Source organism: Amia ocellicauda, chromosome 6 (genome assembly GCF_036373705.1).
Source record: "Amia ocellicauda isolate fAmiCal2 chromosome 6, fAmiCal2.hap1, whole genome shotgun sequence".
NCBI lineage: Eukaryota > Metazoa > Chordata > Actinopteri > Amiiformes > Amiidae > Amia > Amia ocellicauda.
This window is the reverse complement of record NC_089855.1, coordinates 9,905,678-9,930,151: the sequence shown is the minus strand read 5'-3', so window position 1 is coordinate 9,930,151 and position 24,474 is coordinate 9,905,678. Positions and strand designations below refer to the sequence as shown.

Sequence of the window (24,474 nt, the reverse complement as noted above, 5' to 3'; positions counted from 1 at the left end):
TTATATATGACACAAAATATGCTGTGGAAATTCAGGTTTCATGAGCACATGGGCGTTACAGTAGGGCCCAACTCTTCCAAATATTTCCCACTGATTATATAATGCTATCTTCTCCTTTGGCTGTCTATTTATATACAGCATTTCAAAAATAAAAAGATTAATAGATTTATAACTACCAACTATGCCCATGTTTTGGACTGATAGTGCTGGTCATTTAATATGTCCATGAATAACAAAGTTTTGAGTCCAGGAATTATTCTATCCACGTTGCTGTGATCTCTTTCCAGGGTGTAGTGGCCATTTCTAATTTGATGACCCAAACTGGGCTCGGTATTTAGCAATAAAATAATATTTATTATCCATCTGTAACAGGACTGCTAGTGAGCTGGAAATCAATAGGCCCACATCTGTAATAAATGTTACACACACACAGATTTGCCGAATTGCACATTACATGGAGATCATCTCAGAGAAACCAAAAACGGTATCAAACTTCTTTCAGTTGTCTGTGCATGTGAATGTTGGTCAATTGAATCCGTATCAGGCATTCACATAGTTTCCAGTTCAGTTGCAGTACAGCAGTCTGCAAGCTTCCTTTGCCAACCCCTCAACTGTGCTGAAAACAAGGCCATGCAAAAGCTCTGGATCGGACAGAAAGCAGGGAAATGGTTAACTGCGATCCTTCCGTCCATGTCTTTGGCAATTAATTTGCAGTGCTGACCCTTTATTTTTCCACTTGGCTTGTTTAGGGACCGACAGGGCTCTGTGTGTTTTAACCGCACGTCGACCACGGGGTGCCTGTACTATTATGTGTTAAACAACAGCTTTGTGTGTTGAATATTAACGAGATAGACAAATATAAAAATAAGCGCACAGTGCACGGGCAGCAGTGGAGCACCTCCGCAGAGCTCATCTGTGCAGAAGACATCCACTGAGCTGGTAGGACACTTTCTCCTGGTGCTCTTGGCACTGCAATGCATTTCATTGGTGTTTATGCGTCAAAGTTGAAACCAAATGCATGTTGTTTTGTAACTGCACGAATAAGTGGGTTTGTGTTTGTTCGCGTTTGCAAAATAGTGTCACTTGAATCTGGTGACTCGCATTATCCGTTTCATGTGACTTTCATATGAAGTCGTTGTCTTTGATCTCCCACTGTGATCGGTATAGCCAGGGTCCGTTTGACTGCACCCGACAGCTGCTCGGACTTCAGGCCGATACAGGGAGCTTCAAACCCCGCAGCGGAGGGAAATGCGTCCCCTTGCTTAACTAAAGCACCATGCTAGTATGAGGACGTAATAATTGAACTATTTATGTATCTACCGCACAATACATAGTTTTTTTACTGCACGTTAAGCAGGATTCACAGTCAGCTGCCTTTGCAATTTAAAAATAAGTTGTTGTGAATATGCGCAGTAATAAATTACGGTTCCATGTACAGCCTGTTTGCATTTACAGTCGGGCTTACTACAGCCAACTTCAATTTGCTAACTTTATAATATCATTATTAATTTAGTTTTTTTTAAACAACATACAGGGCTAGGTCTCTTTCCTTCCTTGTCAGAGCGTATGTGAGTTAAGCCATACCCCTATTTGCACTTCTACAGGAAGAATGTGGTTCCTTATGGAAATGGTGATGAATAACTCAGTATTTCATGCATGTATGAGACTGTATGTAAAAATAATGCATGGCCACCTGCCACCTGTCTGAAGCTGCAGACAGGGGTAGGAAGGAGTAATATACACTCACCTAAAGGATTATTAGGAACACCTGTTCAATTTCTCATTAATGCAATTATCTAACCAACCAATCACATGGCAGTTGCTTCAATGCATTTAGGGGTGTGGTCCTGGTCAAGACAATCTCCTGAACTCCAAACTGAATGTCTGAATGGGAAAGAAAGGTGATTTAAGCAATTTTGAGCGTGGCATGGTTGTTGGTGCCAGACGGGCCGGTCTGAGTATTTCACAATCTGCTCAGTTACTGGGATTTTCACGCACAACCATTTCTAGGGTTTACAAAGAATGGTGTGAAAAGGGAAAAACATCCAGTATGCGGCAGTCCTGTGGGCGAAAATGCCTTGTTGATGCTAGAGGTCAGAGGAGAATGGGCCGACTGATTCAAGCTGATAGAAGAGCAACTTTGACTGAAATAACCACTCGTTACAACCGAGGTATGCAGCAAAGCATTTGTGAAGCCACAACACGTACAACCTTGAGGCGGATGGGCTACAACAGCAGAAGACCCCACCGGGTACCACTCATCTCCACTACAAATAGGAAAAAGAGGCTACAATTTGCACAAGCTTACCAAAATTGGACAGTTGAAGACTGGAAAAATGTTGCCTGGTCTGATGAGTCTCGATTTCTGTTGAGATATTCAGATGGTAGAGTCAGAATTTGGCGTAAACAGAATGAGAACATGGATCCATCATGCCTTGTTACCACTGTGCAGGCTGGTGGTGGTGGTGTAATGGTGTGGGGGATGGTTTCTTGGCACACTTTAGGCCCCTTAGTGCCAATTGGCATCGTTGAAATGCCACGGCCTATCTGAGCATTGTTTCTGACCATGTCCATCCCTTTATGACCACCATGTACCCATCCTCTGATGGCTACTTCCAGCAGGATAATGCACCATGTCACAAAGGTCGAATCATTTCAAATTGGTTTCTTGAACATGACAATGAGTTCGCTGTACTAAACTGGCCCCCACAGTCACCAGATCTCAACCCAATAGAGCATCTTTGGGATGTGGTGGAACGGGAGCTTCGTGCCCTGGATGTGCATCCCACAAATCTCCATCAACTGCAAGATGCTATCCTATCAATATGGGCCAACATTTCTAAAGAATGCTTTCAGCACCTTGTTGAATCAATGCCACGTAGAATTAAGGCAGTTCTGAAGGCGAAAGGGGGTCAAACACAGTATTAGTATGGTGTTCCTAATAATCCTTTAGGTGAGTGTATATATATATATATATATATCAGTGCAGGAGAGGAGACTGATCTGGCGGTAACTGACATTTGCATTGCCAGACCATGGCCTCCATCAAGATCGAGTGTGTGGTGAAGGAGAAGTACAAGATCGGGGAGAGCCCTGTGTGGGAGGAGAAGGAGGGCACCCTGCTCTATGTGGACATCTCGGGGCGAAAGGTGTGCCGCTGGAACCCCGACACCAAGCAAGTGCAGAGCGTCGCAACGGGTGAGGACTCTTTGTGTTGTATAGGCAGTGCCGGGGTGGGTCATGCACCTTTTATTGCAGAAACCATTGTCTGCAACCCCAAGAGTGCCCTTCCTACTTCCATAAGCCTCTAATTATTTTAATTTTTTTCATTGTCTCTCGCTCTCTCTAAAAATGCAAATATAACCGTTAACCATTAACCCCCTGTGTCTGTATCTGCTCCCCACAGACGATTTTGTTGGCTGCGTGGTGCCGCGCCAGTCAGGAGGGTATGTCATCGGGGTGGGTTGCCGCTTTGCTGCCGTAGACTGGGACCAACAGACCATAACTACCCTGGCTCACGTAGACAAGGACAAACCCAACAACCGGTTCAATGATGGCAAGGTGGATCCCAAGGGACGTTTCTTTGCAGGTATGCACTTCACTGTATTGATAAATGCCTGTGCTCATCTTGTTTATAAATGCCTTCACATTTCCTCCTTCCTGCCTCCCGTTCCTGCCATTTGTTGTGTTCAGGAACCATGTCTCTGGAGGTGCGGCCTACTGTGGTGGAGAGGAACCAGGGATCTCTCTTCATGCTGAACCCTGACCACTCAGTGGTGAGGCACTTTGACCAGGTGGATATCTCCAATGGCATGGACTGGTCACTGGACCACAAGACCTTCTACTACATTGACAGCCTGTCGTTCAAAGTGGATGCCTTTGATTATGACAAGGAGACGGGCAGCATCTGTAAGTGCGGGCTGTGAGAAGTGTGTGTGTGTTTGTGCAGGTTGGGGAAATGTTTTAATTCCTAGGCTGTGGCACCTCTGAACACCTGAACCTACAGGATATCAGCAAGAGCAAAAAGTCGGCCTCCTTTCATTATCTTAAGTCACCTTCTCATTTTCAAAAGTACCTTCTACAGGGGACTAAGGAAACCTGTAATTTGTTTGATAAGGGAATTGGATTTTACACTGATCAGCCATAACATTATGAGCACTGACAGGTGAAGTGAATAACACTGATAATCTCGCTCTCATGGCACCTGTCAGTGGGTGGGATATATTAGGCAGCAAGTGAACATTTTGTCCTCAAAGTTGATGTGTTAGAAGCAGGAAAAATGGGCAGCGTAAGGATCTGAGCGACTTTGACAAGGGCCCAATTGTGATGGCTAGACGACTGGGTCAGAGCATCTCCAAAACTGCAGCTCTTGTGGGGTGTTCCCGGTCTGCAGTGGTCAGTACCTATCAAAAGTGGTCCAAGGAAGGAAAAGCGCTGAACCGGCGACAGGGTCATGGGCGGCCAAGGCTCATTGATGCACGTGGGGAGCGAAGGCTGACCCGTGTGGTCCAATCCAACAGACGAGCTACTGTAGCTCAAATTGCTGAAAAAGTTAATGCTGGTTCTGATAGAACGGTGTCCGAACACACAGTGCATCGCAGTTTGTTGCGTATGGGGCTGCGTAGCCGCAGACCAGTCAGGGTACTGCCGAAAGCGCCTACAATGGGCATGTGAGCATCAGAACTGGACCACGGAGCAATGGAAGAAGGTGGCCTGGTCTGATGAATCACGAGTTCAAGGTGTTGACTTGGCCTCCAAATTGCCCAGATCTCAATCCAATCGAGCATCTGTGGGATGTGCTGGACAAACAAGTCCGATCCATGGAGGCCCCACCTCGCAACTTACAGGACTTAAAGGATCTGCTGCTATCGTCTTGGTGCCAGATACCACAGCACACCTTCAGAGGTCTAGTGGAGTCCATGCCTCGATGTGTCAGGGCTGTTTTGGCAGCAAAAGGGGGACCTACACAGTATTAGGCAGGTTGTCATAATGTTATGGCTGATCAATGTCAAGTTGAGCAACAGGCTGTATGTGTCGCTCTCTGTGTCATGCCCTGTAACGTGTTTTGAAAAGTCACATGCAGGAGAGGACAGTACGGCACAGTAATGGTCAGTCAGAATTAATTTAGTTAATTAAAAACATAAAGTTTACAATCGAGAGGAGGCCATTCACCCCATCGAGCTTGTTTGGTGTCCATTAATAACTAATTCATCCAAGGATCCTATCCATTCTATTTTTAAATGTTCCCGAATTTTCAGCTTCTACCACATCGCTAGAGAGTTTGTTTGTTCCAGATTTTTGCATACATCTATTAAACCATTTTGGCCAGTGTTTTTTTGTCCTCAGTTTGCTAAGTTTTGATACAAATTTCTCCGGAGCCTCAAGTAGTATATTCTTAAAATACAACCATCCATTTTCAACTGAATCTGTATCCAGTGTGCTCCAGTCTACCTCTTCTAAGTGCCACCTCATACCTTCAAGGTTTGCTTTTATAAAATTGTACATCATTGTTTTAGACTTGGTCCTTGTTTTAAATGAGAGCATTGTCTGAGGCTCTGTTGGTTGTTGGGGGGGGGGGGGGAGGGTTGTAGTATCTGTGTTCTACTTTAACCCACTGAACTTGTCTAACTTGTGTTATAAAATACCTGTAAAGCCAATCGCAGGACTGTGTACAAGTTGGGGAAAGACGAAGGGATCCCAGATGGGATGTGCATTGACTCTGAGGGCAAGCTGTGGGTGGCCTGCTACAGCGGAGGACGAGTCCTGCGGATAGACCCGGTGACAGGTATGCACACAGCTGGCACTTTAAACTACAACGGCAATAGAATTACTGTACAGCAGCTTTCATATAAGGCTTATATAAACATGCATATCCTATCTCAGTGCCTTTACCATCCTCCGTTCTACCCCAGTTCCTCCCAATGTCAGATATTAAAGAGTTAATCATACACCTCATCAGTCCACCTCCTGACCTGACAAGTTGTCTACGTTGGTCTCCATTTTCTCTCTCATTTGCCCAACACCCACAGTTGGATTGGTGCTGAAGATTAAAGGTGTAAATATGGTTCCATAAAATGCAGACCAGTTGCAAAGTAAATTATCACAATATAGGTTATATCCTGACATACTTCTAAGAAAGTGTTATTAAACGCATCTAAAAGTTTTACAGTGTATTAAGGGATGTCTGTGCTGTTTTTCTAACATCGTAATCTATTTTGTGCTGAGGGAAAAGTGTCACGAAAGTCTCAAAGGTTTTGTGTCTCAGGTGAAAGAATCCAGACGGTGAAGCTGCCTGTGGAAAAGACCACATCGTGCAGCTTCGGTGGGAAGGACTATTCGGAGCTTTACGTGACCACAGCCTGCGAGGGGATGGACCAGGACTTGGTGGTTAAGCAGCCGGAAGCTGGAGGCATTTTTAAGGTGAGAAATGTGTGGCCTTTGTCTGCTTGTGCTGGGGGCAATTACTGCCAATTGTTCGATTTGTTCTGAAGATCTAGTGGCCCTGTGGAAGTGAGTGAAGGAATCTGTGCTGAAACTACTTTGATGAGCTTAACATCCGTACAAAACACCCCAAACGTGTGCAATGTGTTATGGAAACAAGAAACAATGTTAGGGACTGGACAGCCTCTTCAATGTTAACCTTTAACCTTAAACTATTTTTAAAATAGAGATGAGCTGTTAGATTAAGATTCTTGATCATTTTTAAAGGGAAAAGACTAATACTTTTGTTTTGCTTGCAGATAACTGGACTGGGGGTTAAAGGAATTCCACCAAACTTTTTTGCTGGATAATCACACTTTGTGGTTTGCTGTTCTAGAAGCGTTAATGAAATGATTTAACTCGTATGACTTAAATTCAAAAAATTATAGTTACAAACTATTAAAAAAAAAAAGTGTTCCTTATATAATACCTTAATTACCTTCTTAATAAATGTCTTTCCTTCACATTTATAGTCACCCAGGCAAAAGATTCATACTGGTTCATGTCATCATATCTGGTAATAATGTACACATTAAGCAGGGCATAAGCAATAACTGTGTTTTACTTGAACCACTGGTGTCAAATGTCCTGCATTGAGCCATAGCTGTACTGACCTGCTACCAGGAGAGGGTGAGAGTAGCCCAAACTAAACCTCATCCATCTGGCTGTAACGTTTTGGAAACAGGCTGCTGAGATTTGTAGAGAGGATCTAGTGAAACAAATCTTCAGTACTCTTCATGGTGTGTGAAAGCTGCAGTAAGGAAGGGAGGTGAAAATGAAATGAAACCGAATGTGACGTGTTGAAAACTGGTGGTTAGACCGATGTGGCCAATTTATTTGGGTCTTACTGTGCCGTTGGGATGAAGTATGTTATTACAGAAAGAAAATGTATGGAATGAGAATTTTGGTAAGGAGTTAAAAAATTGTTAGAGCTTTGCTTATTGTGATATGAAATATTTATATCTTTCCTGGGCATTAAATTAACATTAAATCTACTGTGAATAGGAGGCCTGACTTATCAGGAAAAAGAATATTACACTGGAAAAGCTCAATAAATGCTCTATACATAACAAGTTTTTTTTTTTTTTTTTACTGATCTACAGATACTAGATAAAACACTTATTCCAGTTTCCTATTCCAGCATATTTCACTGTAACCCATTGCTGTAGCTGTTGTCTTCCTCTGCATTTTGTTTCAGTGCCTAATGTTACATAATTTGTGTCACTGCCGTTTACTCTGTCACCTTGGCAGCTGTGTACCTTTTCGCCATTTTTAAATGTGAGTAACCTTGGACTGTGGTGTTAATATAGTTAATAGTTATAGTAATAATCATTAACGGGGAATAGACACACATTGCCAGTAGCTAGAACAATATTCTGTATGTCTTTTTATGCTGTTCGTGTTCATGTCTTTGCCACAAAGCTTGTTCACGTTGTTCATGTTGACCATTCTCGGCTCAAATAAAAGAAGCATACCATGCCAACTGAGAAGTGTGTGTGAAGTAGTTTCCATCTCATGTTTTGTGTTTCAGATTTCAAAACACCAAATTACTAAGTGGGGATAGAAATGTCTGTTCAGACCACCAAGAAAAAAATCTAGTAGTAGTAGTAGTAAAGTAGTATATATTAAATGAGTTAACCTTCATTCTTATTGTCCTGTCTCACCTGCATATAGTACAGCTCTGTGACAGGACAGAGGGATGGTTTTGATATAAAGTATAAATCCATATACAGCTGGGTGTCACAGATTTATTATTATTCGCTCTTTTCTGCAGTGGTTGTAGTAGTAATATAACTGGCGTGCAGTGTGCAGGCGCTACGCATCTCATAATTAAATCTGCAAGATTGTGGGTCCTGCGCTCTGCGTAAATGCACAAAGCACCAAGGCTGCCAATGCACAGCAACCGACAAAAGCACGAAGTCAGGGAAAACTGCGCTCTTTGCTTTTTCCCTGAGCTCAGCAGTTTGACAGTTTTCCGCACCTTTAGTGTTTATTTGGGGGGAGGGGGCTGCAAAGCAGAAAAGCACCAAATGTCCAATTAATGGAGAATTAGTCTAGAAACAGTTGTTACAGTGGGATGCACAAGATCATTTAAACTTGAGTAATGTCGGTTATGATTATTATTCATATGGGGCATTTATTTAATGTGAAGTGAGGAATAAAAGGGCCAATGTCCTCTTTAAAGGGGCTGCGGCTCGGCCCGCCCTGCTGGACGCGGATTGGCCCACAACCCGACCCGTCCAGAACCAGGCCACGCCCCCTCCCCCAGAGCCCGACAGTCCGTCATCAAACGAGGAACAGACCCGCGTCCGGAGGCCAAACCCGCCACAGAAAGTTCAGCCGCAAACTCCACAGCGCCGGGGACTCGTGCTTTCTTCTCGGGGGGCGCATTTCCCGCAGGTCGTGTTGCCCGGGCCGGTTTCTTTCTCCCGGCGATGGCGTGCGCCGCAGCCCCACGCACTGTGCTCTTCTCCTGTATCCGAGATCGCGGTGTCGTCTACGGTTTCGGGAGCCCTAAGCTAGGTGTGCAGCCTGGCGCGCCCCATGCTGTTTTTAAATAGCAAACCTGCCCCCAGCAGCGCAGTCCGAGCCGGAGACGAGCAGCTGCAGCCCGGCGACTGCGGACCGTGACGTCAGCGAGGAGCCTGTAAGTGCGCTTTAATGGGCAGAGACGCATAGTAAGGCATTGGCACTTTAAACATCACAGACCTCTGTCTTGTGCATGGTTATATATGGGTTATTCACGTCTTCGATGTGGTATAACATGTTAAGATTGTTGTACACAAAGTGATTGAAACTAAGATGCACATGATTTCGGTAAAACTGGGTCCTGCGATGCGATGTGCAAATTGACTGCATCCTCCTCGCTTTTGTGCACCGGTGAAACGGGTTTCACCACAATCCCAGGCGGCACCATGGGGTTGTGTGTTTGCTTTGGTTAGAATTAATTATTTGTAAAGCTCTTACAATAGGAATACGATCCAATTATCCAAAGGGGGGGGGAAACAGACACGCAATGCACTATATCCATAATGACTGGATTATACGAATAATTGAACGTCAGTATATGAGCCTTTTGTTGGGTAAGGTCTAAATTAATCACCACAAGTTATCTGACACGCGTTGGTCAATAAAGAAGTGCATGCAAATATATGTCCGTCAGATTAAGCTCATTTTGGATGAGGACTGGCTGTATACATCTTTTGGATTTTGTGTGTGTGTTCAAGGCGGAATTTGGAGAAACATAAATTAAAAAATGACTTCCATGGAGTCATCAACAACCAGTAAGGGGTCTCTGAGGAACCTGCCCACGGACAGCTGGATGTCTCATTTACCAGACAGTCTTTGGGACGTGCCTCTGTACAACTTGGCAATTCCAGGTACATTTGTTTTATCTTCATTCTCCTCTTGTCCTTTCATCCTTTGATTTGAATCAGTCAAGTTTATAATGTTTTTTTTTGTTTTCCTTAACTCTGTACAATGTAGATTACCAGAAGTATTGACAAGCTGCCCTCCCCTAATTTCTTCCTTGAGTCTTGTGTTATTATACAGATGGTATGTTTGCATCTGTCCAAAATCATATGAAGGCAGCCAGTTCCTGCTACTAAAGCACATGGACTGCTGGTGGCATGATGATGGAGACTACAATTTTCAGCATCCACCATGGGTTATAATGCTTGGACCCAACAGACCCAAGACAAGAATTGGACAATAATTATGACAGACTGGTGCCAACAAAACGCAGCTCTGCATGGCTGCCCTAAAAGCAATCCCCCGTTCGATTAACGGGGGTGCATCCTTTTGGAGTGGGTCAGTCTGCAAAACACCTGTTCTTGGGACGGTTTTTGTTTGTTTCATCTCCCGTCTTCAGTGTGTGCTCTTTTTCTTTCCAGGCAGCCACAACACCATCACTTACTGTCTGGACAAAAACAACAGATCCCCAGTGGATGTCACACAGCCAGACATGTTAAAACAGCTGGACAAAATTATGAAGCCTCTTATTCGCCCGTTTTTGTACAAGTGGGCTATAACACAGGTAGGCTGTAGAATATATATGTCTTTTCATTTGTGCTACATTAGCTCAATTATAAATACACTGGAAGTTCGCTGTAATGAAGGTTGTGAATCAAATGTCATGTTGCAATACAGGCTCCAGGCTTCAGCCCACATTGTGGCCTATGCCCTTCATGCAAACTGATTTATGAGCAGAAAAACATTAACAGATTTGCATGCAAAGCTAGGGCTTGCCTCACTGCAGGTGTAAGTGTATGTTCGTCTGAATTATATTTCGAAAGTTGTAGTTCCACCCAGTGTTACTATCTGTAAAAAGAAAATAAATAATTGTCATGGTTTACTGTCTGCACCGCATGAATTTTGGTACAGGAGTCTGCCAATGGTTAGACAGAAATCAAGGTGTTCAGTCTTTTCTATCCATTGTCCCAGCTGCTTAAGTATCCATTTTAAGCACCATCTCCTTTTGTGTAGCCTAACTCTGTGAGAAATCGAGGACATTTCTAGTGCGGATGAAAATAGCTCAGGCAGGTCATACATTAAGGACTGTTATATATGGGATGAAATAAAACGGATACTGTTACAGTAGCTACATTTTGAGACTATTCATTTTTCAATGAACACATCAGTAATGAGATATGGGAACAGGAAGATATGTATGCCTAAAGTAGTTTTTTTTTATTATTATTATTGTAACACCATATGGATGTAATCTGTATCTGATGGCAAAGAAAAGAAAATCAATTGCGTTTTTCAAAAGTACTTCACAGTAATCGCCCTAACTGAGGACAAAACCGTTTTTGGATACGTTTGGCCTTACAGCTTGTGCTACAGGGCTGCGACGTTAATAGAACTGGAGAACAAATGAATAAAATCTGATTGAAATAAACGATCCAAATCGGGCATAAGCACACAAATATATTGTCCTGCTATGAATAGACTTTGATAGTCAATTATAGGATACATTTTCAATAGCCATGAGATCTTAAAATAAAAGTTAAAAATTAACAATTACAATAAATTTAATTTGCTTTGGTTTGGGTTAGTATTCTCCAGAATTAAAGTTTTTCTGATACCAAAGAATTGGAGATCCATGTAGTTTTAGCAGGTCTATAAGAGCTGGGATTTGTCTACTGTGTAGGAGTCCAGTGTGAAGGAGCAGCTCGATGCTGGGGTGAGGTATTGTGATCTGAGGATTGCTCACCGGCCGAACGACAACTCCTGTGACCTATACTTCTACCACGGCGTTTACACCACTGTCACTGTGGAGGTAAGACAAGAGCCCAGAAAGAAGGCTGAATCACTGAAAGCTTGTCAAAGAAAAACAGCAGCCGTGTCCGTGGTCTATGGTGACCTTCACTGTCAGACCTCTCTCATCCTTCGCAAAGAATCTGATAAGTCTTTAGAAGGACCCAGGCTCCAGCACACAACTTGCACATAGACAATAAGGAATCTGATAAATGGATGAGATTACGACATGCAGACGAAGTGAGAGATAAAATAACAATGCACTTCTATCTGAAACGCACAACACACTCCACTGTGCTGATTCTGTTTGCTCCGCTATTAATTGTTTGTCACTTTTGTTAATGTGTATAAGCCTAATATCTATCTATTCCTCACTGCAAGGCATCCGCAGTCCACCAGGACAACAGTTTTGCTTCTCCAGACGATGGTACTACTAGTTAATTCTTTGCATACCCTGTAACATTTAAAGTTAATTAAAATCCTAATTAAATAGGAGATTCTCATCTGTCTGGATTCCCGCAGAGGATATCCTACAGTAATTGTTTTTCCAGGAATGTATGAAGTCTCATCTCTTACTGCTGTGTCAATCAGAGACCGATTATCTTGTTATGGTCACTGCTACAAATTCCAACTTCTGCGGAGTTCAAATATGGTCAAATTTATATTCCAGTTCCCTTAGGACATATACATTTTGATTAAAGTTTTGTTTTTTGTATGCATGTATGATTTTCAGTTAAACTTAGACTATCACTGCTTCGTGCTGGGTTCACTGGATGCCCCTGCCTGTTTCTCTGCGCTGGTGTGAATTCCTGTTGTGTGTGTGTGTGTGTGAATGCAGGCGGTCCTGAAGGAGATCCGAGAGTGGCTGGACGTGCATCCAAAAGAGGTTGTGATCTTGTCCTTCAGCCACTTCCTTGCACTCAACCAAGAGCTCCACAGCCATCTGATTGACTCCATAAAGAGCATATTCGTCTCCAAACTGTGTCCAAAAATGGTAAATATGCACAGCAGGTTTTTATGATTGTTGCTAAACAAGTTACATCACTTTTTTGATTATGTATACATGTAAGGATCATCTATAATGTTCTCAGTGCTTATGGGTTTCTATCTTAAGGCAGAACTCTAAAAATCACCCCCTGTATTCCCAGTACCCAGTACATGGGGAGGACAAAACCCTCTTGATTTACTGCTACTGATCTGTTCTCTACAGGAGACGGTTACACTGAGAAACTTTTGGCACTTAGGATACCAAGTAATAATCTCCTACGAACACCACATCATAAATTGCCATGATGAACTCTGGCCACACATCCCTTACTGGTGGGCCAACAAGTGTGAAGCTGAGGCGCTCATCGAGGAATTTGAAAGGAGGAAACAGAACGGCCGTCCAGGTAACAGACTTTATTTTATTAATGAGGGGGGGAAAGTGTTTGACTGTTTTCTGCACTGTGTCTTTCTTTTATGATGTTAAACTAAACTAATAACTTGTGATTCTGTTTTATTCTTCTGAAGTCATCTTTGACGAACACCTGACGTTATTGCTTAACACATTGATAAGGAAGAATGTAGCTCTAGACAAGTTTTGGTATGGCTGCATTAAATGAAACACTCTATTATAAGCACAGGACTACCCTGTATAGTTAGGACCAATCCCAATAAAGCTGATATTCTTCATTGCTGTCTGTACCATTCCTATACCATGAGCTATACCATTCCTGGCATATTTACATGTCACTTCCTGTAGCAATGAACATGCATTAACATATTTCACGGAACTGGTTTCTCTTCCACAGCAGGGTTTTTTGTTGCAGGTATAAACCTGACCGAGGACCTCAAGTACATCTGTTCCCACCCGACAAAGTCTCTGAAAGACATGGTGATGTCCACATACCCGGTGCTGCTGGAATGGGTGGAGAACCAGTGTCCCGGGTCTAGCAGACACTCCATCAACATCATCGCTGGGGACTTTGTGAAGGAGGGCCATTTGGTACCAGCCGTGCTTGCGCTGAACGAAGCTCTGCTGAACTGGACGTCCTGATGCTACGCTGAGGGAACGCAAACACCTCTGGGAATAAAAACAACAGAAAAAACAAACTATGCAATAGAATAAAACAACTCATGGACAAAAATAGCACTTTACCTATTGAAGGAAGCAAAACAACAGGTCAGATTACAGTATGTGACTTGATATTCAGCGACTCTGGAAAAGAAGGGAGAAAACAACCATTCTAGAAGAATCGTGGACAGTGATTGTTCATAGAGAGTGACCGCTTAATCCGTTCAAATTTGTATCTTTTCTTGTTGAACACAGTCTCCAAAGCTAATGTTTCACGGGGGCTGTAACACATAAATCCAGGGAAACCAAGACTTGCAGAGGTTGTGTGGGACAACGGCAGGTCCCAGCTTCACACTGAGCTACTCACACATCTCTTTAAGAAAATGTACAATGTAAAAACGGAAAAAGGCCATCCAGTCCAGCAAGTCTTCATAGAGTGGCCCCAGCAGATCCCAAAGTTTTCACCAGCTGTGGTTTTGAAGGATCTTAATGAATTCGTAGCATCACATCTCAGAGTACTGTACAAGTTATCTTAGAACGGGGCACAGCAAAAGTACAAAATGATGAATTAAAACCACAAGAAAAACATTATTTTGCATGACGTTAATAACCCATAGATCAGTTCCAGCGGTTACACACAACTTATATAACGTGCAATAAGATGTAAATGTCTTCCCAAACCTGTCCAACTCTCTGGAGGAAAGATAATGTACCTCTTGTCTTTAGCATGGTGCCTGAGGCCAGATTGCTTGCATGAGACCGCAAGTCAGCGTTTTGCTGCCTTTGTGGATGTTAACCCCTCTATAGTGTGTTTTGAAGAAGTGCATGATTGCCTGATAATGAAGCACCCCTCAAAATCTATCCCTGTAATTCTTATTTATTTATACATTTATTTATTCCAAAAATAATGACTGGTGGTAGACTCTCACTTTAAATATTGGTCTACAAATCCTTTCTCTCTGTTATACTGAATTACTTCTTGAGAGACTATTGCTCTGTCTGCCATTCTAGATATAGTTTGGAAATAGTTTGCATCCTTGCAGAGATAAATTCAGTCAATCCAAAATGGTTTAGTAGGCCTTTCGCTAACAAATCTGTCCCTTTTATCATACTCTATGGCCACGCATTATAATGGGCACCAGTTCTTAATGGATTGATGTATGAATACTTGAAGCACTTCATCTGAGTTTGTCTGTTAGCCACGTGTATACCAAGCTTACAGTGAGGGATAGGCTTACAGACTAGAGTGTGGGGTTAGTGTTTATACATCAGAGCTCAGTGGATGTGCACGCGGCATTCAAATATTTTTCCTGTAAGATTCACCCATTCATTAAGAACAACTCCCCATTATTGTAAAGCATTACCTAATCATCTCCTCTCCCTTTAAATATATGCAATAATGTAAACCATAAGCATCTCCCAAGCAAGCTAGGAAAAGAAGTGGTGATGATTTGAAATATTACCATACAGTGTTACCAAGTGACATTGTAAAGCTCACCAAGACTTGTTACTCACAGGTAATTCAGATCTTTCATGTATATTGAAGCCCTCAAAGGCCACAATGAAAGTTCACAAGGATGATATTTTGCTTGTGTACGACAGGAATCCACAAAACCACACCTTGTGTTTTGTGCAGGGAAATAGGTTATTACATCACATATTGCTATGTTCACATTGTTATAAACCTTATCATTACCATTGCTAATAATATTGATTAGTATGTATCAGGGTTGTTGTTCCTTTCTATCGGGATATATGAGAGACAGGCACTGGGCCATGTTTACAAAGCAACGAGCACTTAACCTCGGTAGATAAAATTGTTTGAAATAAAGTCTCGGGAATTGTGTTGTGTTGGCATTGTGCCAAATGCATTGTGAATACATACAGTTGCATCTGTATTTATACTAGTTATTCTGGTAATTAAATTATTCAAGAAGGAACACATTGGGCTCTGGGTTTGATTGTGTTGTTCACTGGAGTTCTTCCCTGTTGAATGAAATACTCTTACTGACTGTTGTATGCTTTATTCAAATAACTCTTTAAACTATTAAACGGATACAACTTTGCAGCCGGTGACCAGATGATGTGACTAAGATCTCTCTTTTTTTTTTTTTTTTTTTTCCACTTTCTGTTTATGAATCTGCGTATACACCGATTAGCCATAACATTATGAGCACTGACAGGTGAAGTGAATAACACTGATAATCTCGTTATCATGGCACCTGTCAGTGGGTGGGATATATTAGGTAGCAAGTGAACAATTTGTCCTCAAAGTTGATGTGTTAGAAGCAGGAAAAAATGGCAGCGTAAGGATCTGAGCGGCTTTGACAAGGGCCAAATTGTGATGGCTAGACAACTGGGTCAGAGCATCTCCAAAACTGCAGCTGTTGTGGGGTGTTCCCGGTCTGCAGTGGTCAGTACCTATCAAAGTGGGCCAAGGAAGGAAAAGTGGTGAACCGGTGACAGGGTCATGGGCGGCCAAGGGCTCATTGATGCACGTGGGGAGCGAAGGCTGGCCCGTGTGGTCCGATCCAACAGACGAGCTACTGTAGCTCAAACTGCTGAAAAAGTGAATGCTGGTTCTGATAGAAAGGTGTCAGAACACACAGTGCATCGCAGTTTGTTGCGTATGGGGCTGCGTAGCCGCAGACCAGTCAGGGTGCCCATGCTGACCCCTGTCCACTGCCGAAAGTGCCTACAATGGGCACGTGAGCATCAGAACTGGACCACGGAGCAATGGAAGAAGGTGGCCTGGTCTGATGAATCACGAGTTCAAGGTGTTGACTTGGCCTCCAAATTCCCCAGATCTCAATCCAATCGAGCATCTGTGGGATGTGCTGGACAAACAAGTCCGATCCATGGAGGTCCCACCTCGCAACTTACAGGACTTAAAGGATCTGCTGCTAACGTCTTGGTGCCAGATACCACAGCACACCTTCAGAGGTCTAGTGGAGTCCATGCCTCGACGGGTCAGGGCTGTTTTGGTGGCAAAAGGGGGACCTACACACTATTAGGCAGGTGGTCATAATGTTATGGCTGATCGGTGTATGTGTTAGGGCTGTAACATAACGTATCGGTACAGTAATTGGATAATCAAATTAATAATACCAGAGAATCCTTAAACTAATACAAATAATATTCGGCTATAGTCCCAGGTGACGTCATAATTTCGACACGTGCATATTCCATTATACGTGAATCTTAAGCAAAAATGTTTGAATGACATCGATTAACAGACGTCTAAGAGAGTAAACAAGCAGCGCTGTATGTGCACTTCACAGACGGTCCCTAAATACAGCCCCGGCGGGGACGCGAAACGGAAACTCTCGAGAAAGCAGGCATTTGCACAGAGTCGCCAAGTCTGTGTTTTCATGTCTTCGCTCACAGGACCGAAGCTGGAGCGTCACAATTGCGGTAAGCAAAAAAATTGGGCAAGCAAGAAAACTGAACTGCAATTGCATATGCCATTATAGCAGGCTTTGCTGGCGAATGGCAGGTATGACACGTTTGTTTTACATTGTAGCTGGTAGAAGTAATATATACCCTGGCGGGCACACATAGACACAGTAAATCAGTGATATTTTCATGCAAATGGTTACTGTCTCTAATATGTGTCATATGTGTGGAGCGCATCGTTCTCTGCAGCTTTTCTTGCTTGACTGGGACTAGGAGTTTGAGGAGAATAACATTACACTCATTATGACTGAGGTTGCAAGACTTAGACATACTCTTGAATTAGCGCTGGATATAACTTGTCATCTCAAAGTCTTTAGCTGTTTGCTTTCCCCTTTCAGCTAGGCAAAATAGCTAAGGTGCGTGTGTTAATGTGTACTACATTTCTGTCTTCAGTTTTGAGGGATGGCTAACATTCCAGAAATTCCTCCCGGGACACCAACCCAGAGCTGCCCAGACTGGATGTCTCAGCTGCCAGAACAACTCTGGGATAAACCCCTATACCACCTTGCCATCCCTGGTGGGTGAAATACATTTTGTAACACATGAAGGAATTTCTTTAAACTTTTACAGTTGCAATTTAAAGGGGTGCTATAGCTAAGGAAAATATGAGAGTTTTTGATTTGAAATAATTGCAGTCAAACTCTAAAACAGCTAATAAATATGTATAGTCGAATCAACAATGTTTATTCAATTAAATGAACTAAATTAATCCCAGCGGAATAATTGTAAGAAAGAAATGTGATGTGTAAGGAATCCACAAGACCACAGTAAATCAATAAGATCTTTATTATAGAATCATAATAAAATAATATGGAGAGACGGGAGTTGTATATATGTTGAGGCCTTGACAGTGAACAGAGAAAAGTCTACAGGAATAATTTGGAAAAATCAATGGATATGCATTCAGTACTGATTCATATGCAAGGCTAACAGATTGTATTGGCTACTGAGTAATCAACAATATAGCTGATGATTTAGATATTTCAAACCCTCTGGTGTAAGCTTGTGGACGACTCTCAGAAACAACAGGAAAGTTCATTATCAATATAGCCATGTTTAGCTCATCCCCTGAACGTGTCAAGGCAGGGAAATCAGATGTTTTGAGAACTGGGTGTCTCTGTCTGCTAGACCTTAGACCGAAAGGCAGCTACACACATGGACCCTGTATGAGCCACAATGAATCTGAATAAATTCACTATAGTTGCTGATCAATACTAGTCATTCTAACGTATATCAGATTAAATGTGTGAATACTTTCTACTGCAGCTGGTTTGAGTCATTGCTCATGTCTTTAGGAAGCCATGATGCCATGAGTTACTGCCTGGACATGTGTTCTCCGGTGCAGGAGTCCGAGCCTCTCACGATCAAAGCCCTGGACTACATCATGCCCTGCTTCACACGACCCTGTCTTTACAAATGGGGAACAGCTCAGGTATGACCATTGCCCACCCACGTACACTTTTACCTATTTGACTTTGGGTTTGCTAGCAATTGTTTATGTTTCATAAAATATGTCCCTTTGTTGAACAAAAACATGTACATTGCAACATCCTGCTTTAGCTTCCTCTACCAGTAACAAATGACACAGTTTTCTTTCTCAATCCATTGTAAATACAGGTGTGTCCACTGATACTGTGTTTCTGTTCTGCATAATTTTTTTTAATAGAGAAAATACTACTTTGATCGCATGTACACATAACTAAACATTTTTGATCGATAAGACAGGAATTTTAAGGGTTGAAACAGGTTATTGGCCAACATGCTGTACTGCACGTCCGCACAGAAGTTTTTTTCTTGTTCATAGGATGTTTTGGGTTTCACAGGCACACAGTATCGCTGAGCAGCTGGATTCAGGGATGCGGTACTTCGATTTTCGGATCACACACAAGAAGCACGATACCTCGGACAACCTGTATTTTGCCCATGGGGTGTACACTCTTATGACAGTGCAGGTGCGTTGGACCCAGGAGGCAGTTTGTCCTCCCCATCATAACCCATCCAAAACAAAATGTTTGATTGCAAATACTGTTTTGAAAAAGTGTTTTGATCTCTGTTTAGGAGGCACTCAAAGACATCGCCCAGTGGCTGACATGCCATCCTAAAGAGATTGTCATTTTGGCGTGCTCCCATTTTGAGGGGCTGAGCAATGAGCTCCACGAGAACCTCGTTTTCTTCATGAAGCAGCTGTTTGGAGACAAAATCTGCCCCTATATGGTGAGACGCACATTTATACAAGACGTGGAAGGATTAGAGAATCTGTGGTTTATGGTGTCACCAACAAATTGACTGGAAAGGTAAACAAATGAGAAGAAAGTATACTTTAGCCAGACACACAATTATCATGTGTGGTGTAAGTTTTCGATATATTATACAAATCTATACTCAAAGAAAGATTTTATCCTTTCTTCCATTAACAAGGTCCATGCCAAAGCCGTTTTTTCCAATATTCTGATACATTTCCAGAGACTGTGCACTACATATTATGTAGATATTATGGTTAGTCCAAAAACCTTGAGTTCTTGTGCTTGTGTAAATACTCTGGTTGAAGTGGGTGGAAGTGGGTTTATTGAAACCACTTTGTGTTAACGGGTTAACTCTGGATCTGATCAGGAGCTTCAGGAGACCCTCACGCTGCGGAGCTTCTGGCGTCTGGGATACCAGGTCATAATCTCCTACGATGACAGTGCACTTATTAAAAGACACAAGGAGCTGTGGCCAGTCATCCCGTACTGGTGGGCAAACCAAGTGGATCCACAAGATGTGCTCCAGTATCTAGAGCAACAGAAACAAAAGGGACGACCAGGTTGGTCAATGATTTAAAATAAAAAAATGCTATACTGGCAAGCTACATAAATGTAATTCTGGTGCTGCATCTCCTTCCTAACTGGGGTTATTATAAGGTTGAATGAACCAGTGACTTGTCCCTAAAGCGCTCTCTAGTATTTTCATTGTGGAGATTAAATGGTTTAATTGGAATATTAGAGTCTTAAGAGTTTGTTACCCGAGAGTCATAGGGCACAAATGAGCTGTAGTTTCTAATTCATATATACATTATAGGTCTGTGCTGGAGAGACAATTTTATCATCATTACGTGTAAACACTGCCTTTTGTAAAGGTGTGGAGCAATAATTAAAGCTCCATTTACAGTAGATTTAAGGCTGTGAATCCTCTCATCATTTATGATTGTTTCCATAAGTGCTTAGTCATCTGTTACCACAAGATTATGGCCATGGTGTGAAACTGGAACTGCTGAGCATCATGGGAAAAAGAAAAACTAAAACAGAAACTGGAAGACCACAATGCTTTACAGTATTAAAATGAAACAATATAATGATACATCTTCTGCAGGGAAGATGATGTTTTTTTTATAAATAAGTTACCATCCACATATAGAATGTTTTTATTATTTAAATCTCCTAGATTGTTGTTTCCAGATCTGCACCACACGAGTCACACTGGTTCTGTAAGTGGCCCTCAGCCCTTGGTGCTGGGTAAGTGTTACAGTAATTGTCAGCAATTGACTGACTGTCCTTATACTTTACAGGGGGATTCTTTGTGGCTGGTCTCAACCTCACGGAAAACACTCAGTATGTAATCCTGCATCCCCGTGCTTCACTTAAGACCATGACGCAACACAGTTACAGCTCTTTCTTGGAATGGATTGGCAAGCAGTCTCCTGGACCAGGCAAAGCATGTTTAAATATAATTTGTGAGGATTTTGTCGGAATAAATAACTTTGCTTCCGATGTCATTCATCTCAACCAGAAACTTTTGGAACCAGATATTGTTACGCTCTCCTGACACTGAAATGCTTTTTTTTTTCTCTCCTTTTGTTCCCAGATCACTTTAGTATAGAAATATGAACAGGGAACAAAGCAATAGTAACTGCTTTAATTGTCAGCCGGAAACAAAACAGTTTCTACATAGACAACACACACACTCTGGTGTGTCTCAAATACGGGGATGTGCCGACTCATGTGGGTTAATTAACGCTTAGTAACTAAAACTGATAAAATAGCAGCATACCACTTCCTCTCTATCATCAAAAAAATGTTGTTAAATGCATAAGATATCATAGAAATGTACAGTCTATGTAGGAAATGAAAGAATAGGTTGTTTGCTTTGAATTCAGTCTTCCATGTATTCACAAAACTCTTTTTACTGTAATACTGTACACTAATTCTCCCATGCATAATCATCACGAGCTGCTTTCAGAATGACACTAAGGTTTTTTTTGGTGTTTTATAAGGGGAGTGATTAGGGGATATTTTCTGTAAGTATTTTCAGAAGAAAACTGCAGAAGGTCACTTGTTTATTAGTCAGTCCTCTGTGTACTCTAAACTGATGTCCTTTGACATCAGCAAATCTTTATCGTGTGTCCTGCTTTTCATTCGGTGAATTAAAAATCCTAGAATACATAGAGAACCATGGCACAGTGCATCATAGGTGACTCTTACAATATCCTTAGTAGAATAAAACTGCAGCTATTATAGTGACATATGTAATATAATAATGTGTACACATGACATATGTATATACTGCGTATTATCAAGATAGTAGTTTAATTAACTATGCCTTTATGTGGGAGACTGTCAGTGCAGAATTAATAAAAAACTGTGTAAAGTCTGTATGCTGTGTGTCCGAGTGTGTAAACACGTTATCCACGATGTTGGCGTATGTTCTTTTGTGAAGTTTGTTACCTTTTTTCACAGTGACCTTTGGGGAGGGGGGTGGAAAGCATATTGTTCACATTACCAATACCAGTAAACACACAAGACTGCAACGAAACACTGTTTTCCTGACGTCAGTAAAAGGTCTTGCCTGGTCTTGCATTGACATTTGCTTGGAGCTGAGCATAGCAGTTCCCAACCCCATAGGAGGATCCTGAGGTTTATATTCTGCTTTTCAGCTTTCAGCTCCCTTTGTAATGTGTATAGAGAAAGGAGGCGTCACTCAGCAGGAGTGGAGTTAAGTTAATCTGCTGAGCTTCAGGCAAAGAAAAAAGTAATGCGAGACCAGACGAGTTTGAATTTCGGGGGGAGGGGGCTATGGTTGTCAGATCAAATGTGACTACGCCACCTCTGATATTACCTGGGGCAAGAAAAGCCTCAATATCACCAAAGACTGAATTCATTTACGATATAAATCTCAAAATGGAGATTCCCCACACAAGTCCCTTTTAAATAAATGAACACCACGGAGGCAGCTATAAAATCTAATATTTACAAAGTTCATTAGAGAGTTTCTAAGAGTTTGCGTTACATCTGACTGCTGTGGAAAAAAAACTGAAGAACAGTACAGGTACACATTTTAATTCATTGCTATTGTTAATGCAGTAATTAAAAACAATTAACGCATGATAGGCGTGACACAAAAAATAGCTACACATCACAAAAGGATCTCTGTGACAATTATTATTATTATTATTATTATTATTATTATTTTTAAACATGCATTCCACAAACATCAACATCCATAAAGCTTAGCAGACTCACTGAAGCCAATGAACCTCGTGAAGGTGTCTTCATTCCTCGGAGCACCAAGTTTCATCCAACACCAGCAGCAACTTGCCCTCGCACTAGGAAGCAGTTTATGATCATTGGTTCAAATCACAAGGACTCCAGGTTGTGTCATCTGGCAGCGATTTGAAACAGCCATGAGTGCAAATGCATGGGTTTCATCATGGAGAGGAAAAATAATCTGGCATTGCAGTACCGCTGGATACCACTAGGTGGAAGGAATCTTGGCACTCATAAGAACACCCATGGATCTCCGGAGCTATGAAAGAGTTAAATGAAAAATAATAAAGAAATACTCAAAACGGTTTAGTACACAGAACGTAATGGGATATGCCAAACCCAAATGGATAAATCAATGCAGTGCTCAACCATGAAAATTATAGGTTGTGAATTCAACCCTGGTTATCCACGAAATGGGATACTTCCCTAAGGGGGAAAGGGGCCCATATCATTACCATGGGATTTGTGAATGGAAGTGATCTAACAAAGCTGCCTATAGGCCACTGTACGCTGTCACTCGAGCAGCCCTCCCCTGCTTGATTCCCCATTGAGGAAGCCAGTCCCATCACATCTAGTCTGTAAAACCGAATGAAAGCACTTCACAGCCGCACAGATGTCAGTCAGGGGGCCAGAATGCACCACACAGAGTTTCCCTTAGGACTGTGCACAGGCAAGACGGTCCGATACTGCATTACTGAATTGTCCAGCGGGGGGGCGATATTTGAGCTGGGGGTTTGTTAGTAGAGGGGGATTAGCCATGGCAAACGAGAGCTTGGGGGCAGAGCATGTGCGCTTGTGGTTTAAAGTTTATTTCTTTATTTTTTTACTTTTTTTTTTTGCAGGGTTTCCCACAGGGTTATTCAGGCCAAGCAGCCCATCTGGCCACAAATCGATGCTGCCTGGCCTGAACAGCACTGCGGGAAACCCTGCCACCAAGTGCTCAGAGCCCTGTGTGTGGAAAATCAATACAATCATTTTTTGGCTTAGCTAGTAATAGACAGTTTTTCTGTATTAATATACATATTAATATAGAAGAAAGGGGTATCTTTCAACTCAAGTCTGACAGTGAAAGTGAAAAATAAATAGGGGAGGGCTGATTGAGTGACAGAGCGCAGTGGCCTATAGGCAGCTTTGTTAGGCAACTTCTGTGATGCCATGGTGATGACATAGGTCCCCTCCCCCTCTGGGTAGTATCCTCCACTGGAAAACACATCAATAAAACCAACAAAATCTAAAGAAACAGCGAAACAAAGTAAAGAAATGCTGTTTGACCCTAAAAAAGAATACAATGAGAGAAGAATGTTAGAATCAACAAGACAATAGACTCCCAGGTAAGATTCCATTTAAAGGCCTGCCTGTCGGAGAGCCGTGACTGCACCATAATCACAAATCACACTCCACGTCTGTCCTGGTAAAAGCAGTACAGAAGTCAGTGTTAATACAGATCCATAAGAGGAGGTAAACCTTAACCCGGCTGATCCGATCACTGCAGGTATCAGGCCCCCAGAACACTCGCACTGAAACTAGGGAGGCATGCCGGTGTCAGGTGGCTTTTAATCTCGTCTGAGCAACCTATATAATTCATATAAATTCATTACATGAGCACTTAAGCCCCCTGTACCGACTTGTGCAGTTCAATCATCCTTTCTATACATAGCCATTTAGCAAAAATAAATAGCATTACACTCAAGTGACATACTAGAA

General features: G+C 42.2%; 3 protein-coding genes across 4 annotated transcripts; all 3 read left to right on the top strand.

The window, feature by feature from the left end:
* Positions 1-839: 839 nt before the first annotated feature.
* Positions 840-7,963, top strand: rgn (regucalcin). Its single transcript, XM_066706068.1, has 7 exons — positions 840-939; positions 3,033-3,198; positions 3,407-3,589; positions 3,694-3,909; positions 5,654-5,785; positions 6,266-6,420; positions 6,741-7,963. Exons 2-7 carry the CDS (start codon positions 3,036-3,038, stop codon positions 6,789-6,791), a joined length of 900 nt encoding a protein of 299 aa, XP_066562165.1. The 5' UTR covers positions 840-939; positions 3,033-3,035; the 3' UTR covers positions 6,792-7,963.
* A 781-nt stretch (positions 7,964-8,744) lies between these two features.
* On the top strand, positions 8,745-15,871 carry plcxd1.1 (phosphatidylinositol-specific phospholipase C, X domain containing 1, tandem duplicate 1). Of its 2 annotated transcripts, XM_066706066.1 has the most exons (7): positions 8,745-9,127; positions 9,708-9,860; positions 10,374-10,516; positions 11,633-11,761; positions 12,578-12,733; positions 12,950-13,130; positions 13,533-15,871. In XM_066706066.1, exons 2-7 carry the CDS (start codon positions 9,737-9,739, stop codon positions 13,775-13,777), a joined length of 978 nt encoding a protein of 325 aa, XP_066562163.1. In that variant the 5' UTR covers positions 8,745-9,127; positions 9,708-9,736; the 3' UTR covers positions 13,778-15,871. The 2 variants fall into 2 exon arrangements, with proteins under 2 accessions (XP_066562163.1, XP_066562164.1); XM_066706067.1 differs by lacking the exon at positions 8,745-9,127 and having other exon boundaries at positions 9,140-9,860.
* Positions 15,872-17,083: 1,212 nt separating this feature from the next.
* On the top strand, positions 17,084-21,879 carry LOC136750906 (PI-PLC X domain-containing protein 1). The gene is made up of 7 exons (XM_066706063.1): positions 17,084-17,209; positions 17,645-17,768; positions 18,547-18,683; positions 19,075-19,203; positions 19,310-19,465; positions 19,862-20,054; positions 20,796-21,879. The coding sequence occupies exons 2-7, from the start codon at positions 17,654-17,656 to the stop codon at positions 21,050-21,052; spliced, it is 987 nt and encodes a 328-aa protein (XP_066562160.1). The 5' UTR covers positions 17,084-17,209; positions 17,645-17,653; the 3' UTR covers positions 21,053-21,879.
* Positions 21,880-24,474: the final 2,595 nt, after the last annotated feature.